Here is a 12817-nt window from a genome sequence, read left to right as displayed (position 1 = left end):
TAATCAAATAAATAACATTTGCAATGGAGCCCATGCCACAGCTTTTAGGGGGTGTATCCTGGCTTGATCCGCCCCATCAGTCACCAGGAGAATGAAGCTCAGGTGCTACCACTTTCTGAAACCTGTTTGCTTCAAATTTTGGGTAAATAGATGGGCATTAGCAGATCGATTATTAACACAGCTCACAATTTACCTTAAGAAGATGATGCATGATAACATTTGACCCTACAAATGATGGTATAAATGTGTGAAATTGAGATGATGGTGGCAGATATATACAGGGCATCATTCTAGACGAGCCAGTGCTTGATTGCATTCTCCTCCAAGTAATGTGGAAGAGCCCTGTCATGTCCTGTAAGAAGTGCCTGGAAATACAGTGAACATTGAAAAGTAATTAAAAGGTGTGAAACTCTAGCCAGCTGCTCATGCTCCTGATATCCCCCAAATAGTATTCTCAACCAATCACCAACATTTTCAAATGTAATCTCTGGAATCTTTCGTCATAACCAAAGCCCTTATAAGATACCAAAACCTACAAGTTTTAAATGTTTGGGCTACTGCGAATTCTGTTCAATGCTATTAGTTAGCCTTCGAGACATGCCTATTGTCGATGCCCCTATCCAGGGTGCAAAATTTCAGATTGCAAGCTATTAGCCAGCCGTAAAATGGTACTTTCCACCTCAATTCTATGCATACAGGTAGCATACCATTTCTTACTCATCAAGAGTCAATTTTCCCTAGCCAATTGGCTAGTGGCGAGTGCAAAATCTTTAGAAAAACAACATGCAATTTTGCATGTCAGGATTATGTCGAATTAAGCACAGAATTTGAGCTATACCAGATGTCAAGCCATAACAAAGTTATTACAGATTAAGTACAGGGTTGGACTGGGCCATAAAACGTTATCGGGCACCAATGAAAAAGTGGCCCACCGTTTCAAATGGCTATTCATTCCTTTTGTGACACAGTTTGAATAGTAGCCAAGGGGGATTTTATTTTATAAAATGTGATGCAAATTGTGCATTTTAAGGAATATTTATTCAGCAACACTGGTCAAAACTATTAGCAGCATAGTCCATGTAGAAAATAATCCAACTTTTTGTAGAAAATGCTAGAAGATCCGTTTTCAACGTGTATGTGTTTTTTGGTTTCATAGAACATATGTGTATAACTTCAAATGCAGAACTGAGGAATTTCGGACACAATCTGCAGATATATTTTTCCATTAGGAAGACTGATTTAATTGTATAAATAATTTACTTTTTCAGGTCGTTCTCAGTCCACAACCAACATCAATTCTTCACACACGCCTCAGAAGCCAGATGTGCCCTTGCTGGAGCATCCTTTCCGTTCTTTGTATCCACTTGGTGCTCCATATACCATATTTCCGAATTCGGGACCCAGCAACTGGAGTCTTCAGACAAACAAGCCAAATGTACACATGCCGGTGGGTTTTCAATACCCTCCTTCGCTCCTTACTCTTCGTCTCCCACCACAGCTGACCAAACCACAAATGCCATTGGGTCCATCTGCTTCTCTGGCTGTTTCATCTGCCGAACACAGAGAAAAGTCAGTCCCCCACCTAGTAACATCACCCATTAGTGGGGCTTCACATGCAGACAAACCAGCACGGAAGATGCCAGTGGGTACATCATCTTATACGACAGCTTCATCTGGCCCTCAACAATCCACATCATCAATTTCTGGGGCTCCACAAACAAACAAACCAGCAGCACATACACAAGTGGGTCTGCTTCCTACTCCCATGTTGTCATGTGTCCCCCATCTTGAAGCATCACCTTTATTTTGTGCTCCAATGACAAACAAACAAGTGGTACAGTTGCCGGCCGGTCCCCCATTCACTACTGGAAGCAAATCAAAGCACCCTGAGACCCTACCTTACACACGGGATCAACCACAAAAGAAAACCACAAACACACCAGTGTCAGCAAGTGTATCGAACATTTCAACGCTACCACCCCAGGGAATTCTGTCTCAGACCAGCTCATTGATCAAACCACCTATGGGTAAAGAGACTACAACTGCAGCAAAGGGTAAGAGGGATGTGTCTATCTCACTGTTCCGCATAATGTTGTGTTGAGTCGCGGAATGGCACGGTTTAGGCATGCTTTATAAGCTGAAGAGTACACTGATTGCTCTGCCATTTTTATTATTTGTCTTCCTCTAGTGTATAGAACTCATCAGACAATGTCCTGGCACAGTCTAATGAAGTAATGATTAACGATTTAGAAATGTAAAAATTATTTTTGTTCTTGGCAGTAACTAACATGTATTATTGTAATTGTTTATTTGTAAACCGCTTATACACAAGTTAAGTGCTTCAAAGCGATTCAAGGCAGGAAGGGAACAAGGGGATAAAGTAGTCATTCTTAATCCATGAAGATTCCGAATGATCTAACAACAATAACTAGCATACTAGGCCAGAGGCATATCTACTGGTATAAGTGCGTGGCAAAGAGTGGGGAGAGAAGGGGGAGGGGGAGTACAGTGCATTAATTCACTCACTAAAAGTATATAATTCTACAGTCATGCTTCTAGAGATTTTAAACAAAACATGTTTTAGCCATTAATATCAAAATGGAATGTTAGTGATTTCAGAGCCCGAGGTGAAAGAACTTGATATATTGTTTCTTTAAAGATACCTGGCCTTCTGACGCAAAGGCAATTTAGAGGTTCACAGATTGTTATTCAACATTAGAGGTTGTTAAAAGATTGGAATTTAACATTAAAGGTTGCAAAGATTTTGACAACATAAGGTACAAAGATTGTGTGACAACACAAGTGGTTGCAAAGATCAGGAGCAATAGCGGGGCAGCTGCAAAGGATCAGCAACATTCAAACAGTGAGTGGCAATTCAATCCTGGATAAACATCTAAGATGCACTTGTGCTTCACTCTGGCATGGAGGTGTATTGAGGTGTCTGAGAATCCCTATCCAGTCGAGGCCAGTTTGTAAGCACCCAAAAGCTCTTTCCAGGCTCTGGCCACAGCCCGTGAAGCACCTGACCATACATGGCAGTTTCCTGCTCCTCCGCTGGATGTAGAGGTCCAAATGGAATGAAGAGACAGTACTTAAATGGGTTATCTATTTTGAGCACCATTTTAGACTTGTGAGAAACCTCAAGGTACTCTCACATCTACTCCCCAGCATCCTCTGTTCAGCTGGCCATGGAAGGCCATCGCTTTTGGATCCTGACCCTGGGTCCTTGTGGATTGGGTAGAGGGTGTGAGAGGGTGATACATGGTATCCCCCATTTCCTAACAGTGACTTATTTTATCCTCCCTCAGCCTTTTTAGGATATTGCTGCCCATATCCTACTTTCTGTCATGCCTATGCCATGGGCGCTTACATTGGCGATCAATATGGACAAATTGTTATTCATTTATCTACATAAAACTCTTGGATCAACCGCTATTCACTATTTGGACTTTATTTCCCATTTGCGAGACTTTGGTGCTTTTTTATTTTCCCCAAAAAACTACACTTACCACAATGCACTTGGCTATAACCATCTATTCCTGGCTATTCCTATTTTTCTTTAACAGAACTACAATCCCCAGAAGCCCTAGGGATTTGCTCTGCTTCCACCAGCTCAGGAACAGAGAGGGAGGTGGCCGATTGTCTGCAGGTGTGCTGAGCCAGGTGCAACCAATTAGCCTGCCTCTGTGCTGGGCTGGGCGGTATAAAAGCTGCTGCCTGCAGGAGCTCAGTCTCTTGCATTGAGAGTCCTTCCGGCATCTTTTTGCTTCGAGCTACAAACTTTGTATGCTGTTTCCTGCTTTCACCTGCTTTTGTTCCAGTGCCCTGGCGGGCTCCAGCCTTGCAGCTGATCACGCTCTGCTGCCTTCTACCTTCCGCCCTGGGCCTTTTGGGCTCCCTGCCTCAGCCCTGCTCCTCTGGGCGTCCTGCCTTGCAGTCTGCTACACCCTGCTGCCTACAGCCCTAGCCTTTTGGGCTCCCTGCCTCAGCCCTGCTCTTCCAGGCTCCTGCCTTGCAGCTGATCACGCTCTGCTGCCTTCCAGCCTCCGCCCTTGCCCTGCCGGGCTCTCCTCATTGCAGCCGATCACGCTCTGCTGCCTTCCAGACTCCGCCCTTGCCTTGCCGGCCTCTCTACATTGCAGCTGATCACGCTCTGCTGCTTTCCAGCCTCAGCCCTTGTCCTCTGGGCTCCCTGCTCTGCAGCCTGCCTCACTCCGGCTGCCTACAGTCCTTGTCCTCTGGGCTCCCAGCTCTGCAGCCTGCCTCACTCCGGCTGCCTGCAGCCCTTGTCTTCTGGGCTCCCTACCCTGCAGCTTGCCTCACTCCGGCTGCCTACAGTCCTAGTCCTCTGCAGCCTGCCCTGCAGCCTGCCTCACTCCGGCTGCCTACAGCCCTTGTCCTCTGGGCTTTCTACCTTGCAGCTGATCACGCTCCGCTGCTTACTATCTACCTTTTTCCGCTGGGTTCTCGGCCTAGCAGCCCTCTACAGTCCTCTGCAACCTTCTACGGTCAGTCGCCCTGCCCCTCAGGGTTCACACCTTGCTGCCCGACCCTTCTGGGTTCCTTGCCGTGCAGCCTGCTTTACTCCGCTGCCCTAAGCTCTTTCCCTCTAGGCTCTCTATCTTACAGCCCTGCTTCTGTGGGCTTGCTCATCCTGCTTTACTCCGCTGCCCTAAACCCTTTCCCTCTGGGCTCTCTACCTTACAGCCCTGCTCCTGTGGGCTTGCTCATTGCTTTCTTGCTCCTCTGAGCTCTCAACCTTGTTACTCTGTTATCCAATCCTGCTACAGGACTTTCCCTTCATTTCCTTCTGCTAGTTTGCTATTCAACTTCCTTTTTCCTGGATTTATTTGTTAGTGTCTTCTCTTGTACTGTTTGTAAACCCCTTGTACAGAGCTTGTCTGTTGGTTTCCGTCAGGCAACCTCTGCCCCCTCCCTTGTATCGTTTCTGCGTTACAGACACCCTTAGCTGTTGTTCCAAGCTATGAGCAAACAGTGTGGGCCTCCGTTATAGCAAACTGTGCAGAAGGCTAGAGTTTTCCTAAGGTTCGGGGAATACTCTTTTCCTATATCTGCATACACCCCAAGAGGGAATTCATTCTGTACCTTTTTCCTTGCTACTCTTGCCTACTCTTCGTTCTCTTTCCTTTCAGCTGTGTGTGTACTTATCTGTCCACTTTACTTTGGCACAACCACCCAAACCTTTCCTGGGTGTCCTGTGCCACTCTTAATAGAGTGCCATCCCTGACACTTTCCCCCCTGAAGTCAGACCAAGTACTGAGAAGAAGAAACTAACCCTAGGAGTAATGAAGATTACCTATAGGAAACACCACTGTGGTACTGAGACGAAAAAGAGGGAGTCTGAAGGCTATCGAACTAAAGGTCAGGCATGTCCTGTTAATTAGACTAATTGTGATCAGGCAGTTGAACCTGGGGCCTCACACCTGCAGCCTGTTAGAAGCTCCCAGGTGTATAATAGGTGGGGCCCACAGAACAGGCAGAGCGAGGAGGGAGCGAGAAGCCAGTGGGACGAGAGTGGAGCAGGAAGGCCAGCACAGCCCAAGAAAAACCGGAGGAGAACGGGACGCTGAGATGCGGGTGAAAGTTGCAGTGCAGCAGTGTCTCTGTATGGCCAGGGAGCCGCGTCTCCAAGGAGCCGGAGAACGCGAGAGAAGGGAACCACGGAAGCCGGTGGTCGCTATGCTGTGGCTGAGAGGTGCTTGTTCCCTGACTGGAAGCCACAGTCTATGGGTGTCTGCGGGGCAGGCAGAGAGGTGCTTGTTCCCTGACTGGAAGTATCAGTCTGAGGGTGTCTGGGGGACAGGCAGTATCATCCGATCCAATAAACTGTAGAAGGATCGTAACGCGACCCGTGAGTGTCAATGAATGAAAGAAACCTGGTGTGCGTTGGAGAGAGAGTGGAAGATACATTGTATCGGAGTGGTCGCGTGCAGGCAGCACGTTCTCAAAACTCTCAATTGAGAACAGAATGGTGATGAGAAAGTGTTTTCTGCAAATAAGCAGCCGAGGGGAGCAGCAAAGTGTTGGCAAAATACTGAAGTGAAAGTTTAAAGCTGCATTTGAACCCTCCAAGTGTGAATAACAATTCTAGAGCATCGCGAGCAAATGAAATGATGAGAAGGAGTGTTTCTGCAAGTGAGCAGGTAAGGGGAGCAGCTTGACAGTTTAAGATGCATTTGAACCTTCAAGTGTTAATAAGAATTCTAGAGCAACGCAAATTAGTGAAATGATGAGAAATAGTTTTCTGCAAGTGAGCAACTGAGTTGAACAGCAGAGTGTGAGCAAAATACCGAACTGAAAGTTTAAGCTGCATTTGAACTTTCCAAGTGTGAATTACCCAACAATCCCAAATTAGGGGATTAAGTGATTGGGTAAGGGTAACTGGTTGTGTGACCTGTAATGGGGGGACTGTGCGGTCTGTCAATGGTGCCTAGACCAGGGAGCGCCAACTAATGAAACTAGGAAGAGCACAATATTGGCTTTGAATCAGTGCAACAAGCTTGTGAAAGAGAAAAAAAAGCTCCTACTGAACATTGTGAGAATAGTTGGTGAACCAGACTACAATATAAAGTGGAAGACAAAGCTAGTGACACAGGAGCTAAGAGCTAAACCTCAAAAAAGGAGGGTACGGACCAAAAGACTTCTAAAAAAATAAGCATCATTTTTAATGAATCAAGGTTAAAACAAATGATTAAATTCATAGGTCCACAATGCAAAACTTCACATCCAATATAAAACAAGGAATACGTAACAGGCACAAAATGCTAGCTAAAACAAGTTCAAAAGAAAACACAAGGTACAAATCAGACAAATAGTAATGTACCAAACTCCATTAGGGTTAGTAAATCATATTTTCATGTCTCTGTTATTACTTCAGAGAACTGTCTCGACATGTTTCTGTTCTTTAAAACATTAATCACGAACATTCATCAGGAGAGGGGGAGTACAACGAAAATACCTAGTTCCTATTGAATCATAGATATGGTCAAAGTTTGTCTCATAGCACCTGTAGAGTAAAACATATAAAAACAGAGGGTCAGCTGATGAATAGCTATGATACTTCAAAAAAGTTCAGATAAATGAACAAGAGAACCATGGGAAGGAATAAATTACCTTATCTGGTGCTCGTGGGGGCTCTCTACCTCAAAGGATGAATAGGGGTAGGAGATTGAATCAATCCTACAAAAATATAATATAGAAAAAGCATCCAAAAGAGCTTTTAAACAAAGCAATATCCGTGCTTATCACACATAAAGAATCAGCAGACCACCCGAAGGGGCCAGAATATCGGAACACAATTATGCCATAGGTAGGGTAGAGGGTCCACCGCTCACCTGTATAAATGGGTAGAGAACTTTTAGCCACGCCGTAATGGCGCCAGAAGGTAGGAGTCTTCACAACAAAAAGCAGCAGTAGTATACCAAAGAACACCACAGGATTCCGGTTGGAAACCTATAAACGAGACCAATGGTAAAAATCACGGACACCGATCATTACAGGGAGGTGTCTCCCAATGGAGGAAATAAATTGTACGTGAGCCGGGGTAGCTACGAGGAAGGTAAAATCTGAGACGGAGCATAGGATACCCGCAAGATCCCAAGCAACACCTCTAAGTATGTTAATTAGGCACACAATCACCAAATACAAGTTGTTAGTTAAGAACCAATAGAAAAGAGACCTAGTGTGAAGGCCCCCGAGCGAGGAAATATTCAGTAATATTAAGAATATAAAGTTATTAAATCATCCCTGTAAGCAAGAGGGAAACATTTAGTGCTGTGAGAGTCATAAAAAAAAACAATCGTGTATACACCACATAGGTGAGACAGCCAAAAAAGGAACCACAGAGAGTTTGGTGTCCATACCTGTGGCTACAAGACACCCGGGTAAATCTAGTGCCCGTAGATGCCAACAAAGTGACTATCAGGCGTTCCGACTTCAGTATAAGATGCAGACAAGCGGAGCGGATCCCCTGTGAGCTACGCTGTAATCAAGAGCGAGGGATTGAGTCAGGCAGAGGAACAATTCAAGAAGTAAGTCAGCAATCCGGGATGCGTATAAGGAGTTTACCTGGGTGTGGAGAATTTGGCGGCGAAAAATGCCCAGTAACGCTGCGAGTGGTGCTGAGGAAAAGGCTGGCCGCGCGGAGTGAATAAAGGCATCGGCATAGTCATGGAGATGACATAGGTCCTTTCTCTATGTCTAGACCCTCAAAGGATCCGAAGGATCAGCTGGAAACGGTGGCGGCCATCTTAAGACGGCACCAGGGAGGCGCTCAAGAGGGGCCACCAAACATGAAGGAGTGTACCCAAGAAAGACATGGATCGAGTGCGCGGCACTAACAGACCCAGAGGCAAGGAAAGAGAGGTCTACTGTTAAGTCCCGTGCGGAAGGGGTACCCGCTAATTAAAATAAAAACATTTATAAAAATAATAAATCACGCGGCAAATAGCCGACTGGATGGCTAAATAAAGAAAAAGGAAAGTTGCAACTGAGAGAGCATCCAGACATAGGGCCTATATATGAAGAGGCCAGAAAATGCAAATATAAATGCAAAAATAAAGCCCTCGAAGTAGACGGGTTATTGTCAAAAACTCTGCGTGGGCCGGTGCCTCAAATGAACAAGAGGTACAAAGACAGAGCTGTCATAGTAGGAGAGAGGCCCCAACCCTAGCCCATCAAGGTGGTAGAGACATAGTACTACCTACACCTGACTCAAGCGGGCTGAGGTAGGAGAACAGGAATCATGGAGCAGTGAGATAGCTAAGAGTGAAAATAGCACATCTGGAGTGCACCCTCAGTGGGACCTACGCACCCCTGGAGCTTCGTCTAGGAAAATCCAAGGGGTCTCAAAAATATATCTCGGGAGTGATCCATATGAGGTAAAAATAGAGTCACACCGTCTGGGTAAATGTTCAGAAGAGGGGGGTAGGTGGAACACGTGACAACACTTGAAATCAAGGCTAGATCTTGTGCCATTCAACTGATTCATTTAGACCTATGACATCACTATGTAGTGTGTAGATCATTTTTTGTTCTATTCTAAGCAGCTTGTTTTTACGTTTTTCATGATTACCCCCTTTAAGAGACATCAAAACAGTCCATGTAAAGTCCTCATGATCGTGCTTCTGACGGGTGAAGTGCTTGACGAGTGGTGCATTCTCTGTTTTATTTCTTATGCAACTTCGGTGCTCCATTATTCGGGTCTTTACTTTTCGAATCGTCTTTCCTACGTAGTGCAGTCCACATTTACATGTAATAAGAACAACAAAATCGGTGTTACAATTAGTGAAATTCTTTTGGATCCAGCGTTTTGAAAGACCAATATCTAATTCTTTACTCTTGGAGGTTAATTTACAGACCCCACAAGATCCACAGGGATAGTGTCCAATCGCGTCAGGAAGACCCCATAAGGTGGTCATTTTGGGGTCGGGAGTATTTATACATTTCAATTTGCTATTGGTCACTTTGTTACCTACAGTAGTGCTTCTTTTATAAGCAAAGATTGGCATAGGTAATGATTTAGTAGCCGTGTTAAAATTTCTCCAATGTTCTTAATGATATTGGTAATTTTAAAACTCTGGTCCGTAAAAGTATTCACACACACAATACGATCATCTTTCATTTTAGTTGGTTTAGGTTCCAAGAGGGCTTCCTGGTTATTGTTAAAGACTCGCTTGGCTAATTTTCTCACTAGTCTTCTGCAATAGTCCCTTTGTCTCAATTTTCTACTGAGAATTGCGGCTTCTGTCTCATAAGTATCTTTATCTGCGCTGTTCCTTTTAAGGCGTAAAAATTGGCCGAAAGGAAGATTATCCCACAGATGTTTAATATGATGACTGGTATAATCTAATAGCAAATTCTTGTCTGTGGGTTTATGGTATGGCCTAATTTTGAGAACACCATTTTGAGGAAAAATGGTTAAATCAAGGAAATTGGTAGATTACTAGCTGTCATGGTGAACTGTAGATGGGGATTCAAAGTATTCAGCCAGGTGAAAAAATTATCAGCAGCAGTGCGAGTACCCTCCCATACCACCAAGATGTCGTCGATGTACCTGCTCCACTTTCTAATGTTTGTAGTGAAAGGATTGTTGGTGTTGTAAATATGAGATTTCTCAAAGGTTTCTACATAGAGGTTCGTTACACTGGGAGCCATAGTGGCACTCACAGCGGTACCTTCTACTTGTTGGAAGAAATTCCCATTAAACTCAAAGTAATTTCGTTTTAGAGCCAGTTCCACACACCAAAGGTTGAAAGAGGTGGGGACAGGGTCATGGTCTTCGCGTGTAAGTAGTATTTCCTCTATGATGTCCAGTGAGGCCTGTTGAGGTATATTCTTATAAAGTGAGATAATATCAAACCCAAGAAGTAAAGAGGTAGAGGGGTCAAATTCTAGGTTTTCGTATTTATTGATAACATCCCTGGAATCTTTGAGATAAGATTGCATCTTCTGTACATAGATTTTTAGATAGTGGTCGGCAAATGTTGAAAGCGGTTGTATACACGGTTGGGTTTTTCTATGACTCTCACAGCACTAAATGTTTCCCTCTCGCTTACAGGGATGATTTAATAACTTTATATACTTAATATTACTGAATATTTCCTCGCTCGGGAGCCTTCACACTGGGTCTCTTTTCTATTGGTTCTTAACAACTTGTATTTGGTGATTGTGTGCCTAGTTAACATACTTAGAGGTGTTGCTTGGGATCTTGCGGGTATCCTATGATCCGTCGCAGATTTTACCTTCCTCGTAGCTACCCCGGCTTACGCACAATTTATTTCCTCCATTGGGAGACACCTCCCTGTAATGATCGGTGTCCGTGATTTTTACCATTGGTTCTCTTTTATAGGTTTCCAACCGGAGTCCTGTGGTGTTCTTTGGTATACTACTGCTGCTACTTTTTGTGAAGACTCCTACCTTCTGGCGCCATTACGGCATGGCTAAAAGTTCTCTACCGATTTATACAGATGAGCGGTGGACCCTCTACCCTACCTATGGCATAATTGTGTTCCGATATTCTGGCCTCTTCGGGTGGTCTGCTGATTCTTTGTGTGTGATAAGCATGGATATTGCTTTGTTTAAAAGCTATTTTGGATGCTTTTTCTATATTATATATTTTGTAGGATTGATTCAGTCTCCTACCACTACTCATCCTTTGACGTAGAGAGCCCCCACAAGCACCAGATAAGGTTATTTATTCCTTCCCATGGTTCGCTTGTTCATTTATCTGAACTTTTTTGAAGTATCATAGCTATTCATCAGCTGACCCTCTGTTTTTATATGTTTTACTCTACAGGTGCTACGAGACAAACTTTGACCATATCTATGATTCAATAGGAACCAGGTATTTTCGTTGTAATCACCCTCTCCTGATGAATGTTCGTGATTAATGTTTTAAAAAACAGAAACATGTCGAGACAGTTCTCTGAAGTAATAACAGAGACATGAAAATATGATTTACTAACCCTAATGGAGTTTGGTACATTACTATTTGTCTGATTTGTGCCTTGTGTTTTCTTTTGAACTCATTTTAGCTAGCATTTTGTGCCTGTTACGTATTCCTTGTTTTATATTGGATAAGAAATTTTGTATTGTGGACCTATGAATTTAATCATTTGTTTTAACCTTGATTTATTAAAAATTATGCTTATTTTTTAGAAGTCTTTTGGTCTGTACCCTCCTTTTTTGAGGTTTAGATCTTAGCTCCTGTGTCACTAGCTTTGTCTTCCACTTTATATTGATCTTGATCCACCCGGATATAGACAAAGTAGACACTGCCAACCAGTTTGACTCAGTGTTCTACCGGGCTTCCTCTTTTGATTATAAGAACCAGACTACAGGCCTGAGCAAAGAAGATCTATGCTTCTTGCGAACATTATCTTTAGAACTTTATTTGAGTGTAGCAGCACCTGCGACTTGGGGGAGGAACCCTAAGACTTGTGTTGTGAACTAGTGCTTGAAAATTGAGGAAGAGAATCCTGAGTTTCTTGGGAACAGTATCTTTTGAACATTGTGTTGTGCATACATGCTTCAAGCTTGTAGAAGGGAAGCCTGTGCTCGCTTGGATCTTTGTTTATGTGAGCCAGAATCTACAGCTTGAGGAAAGAACCCTGAGCTCCTTTTGAGCATGTGGTCTTTGGAATTGTATCCTGAACTTGAGGGAGCTGGAGACTGCTCCAGACTTCAATTTAGCTTGGGGAAAGAACCCTGAGCTCCTGTTGAGAACATTGCTTTTGGAATTGTATCTTGCACTTCACTTGGGGAAGGGAGGTAGAGGGTGCTCCAGACTTCAATTTAGCTTGGGGAAAGAACCCTGAGCTCCTTTTGAGAATATTGCCTTTGGAACTGTATCCTGAATTTGGGGAAGGGAGCTAGAGATTGCTCCAGACTTTAATTTGGACACTCATTTTGAGTTAGAATATCCCTGCACTACATTTAGGGATTAGATGTGAGGGCAAGCATAGGTTTCGACACAGACATTTTGTTTTGGACCTCTGAACATAAGCGTTCCTTACTTACTTTAGGTAGGGTATTTCCCACCATAGCTATAGGGCAAGTTAGGTGTTACGCCCATCCTGATATTTTAATAAAGGATTTAAAAAACGGTTACATCTGTTGTCTGTGTCATCTCTTGATACCATGCCTGTCTCACAGACTACCATGCAATAGAATTAGGGCCACAGCATTGCAGCTAAAAATGTAAACAACAGGTATCGCTGCCACCAGTCTGTCAGGACCACACTGCTTAGTTGGAACCTAAGGTACAAAGAAATAGGGAACAGAGGTCCCCTGTACT

The 12817-nt window shown here is 43.9% G+C and overlaps 1 protein-coding gene across 2 annotated transcripts in view; it reads left to right on the top strand.

The window, feature by feature from the left end:
* The window catches only part of LOC138513666 (protein mono-ADP-ribosyltransferase PARP12-like), a 461743-nt gene that overhangs the window by 96412 nt on the left and 352514 nt on the right, over positions 1–12817 (top strand). For both annotated transcript variants that reach the window (XM_069628724.1, XM_069628725.1), the window contains exon 4: positions 1269–2054. In XM_069628724.1, the coding sequence (XP_069484825.1) occupies positions 1269–2054 (786 nt within the window). The remainder of the gene's footprint in view (positions 1–1268; positions 2055–12817) is intronic.

The sequence above is a fragment of the Ambystoma mexicanum genome, chromosome 12, assembly GCF_040938575.1.
Source record: "Ambystoma mexicanum isolate Mex_15411 chromosome 12, UKY_AmexF1_1, whole genome shotgun sequence".
NCBI classification, from domain to species: Eukaryota; Metazoa; Chordata; class Amphibia; order Caudata; family Ambystomatidae; genus Ambystoma; species Ambystoma mexicanum.
Note: the sequence above shows the minus strand (reverse complement) of the source record. Positions and strands in the feature narration are given on the sequence as shown.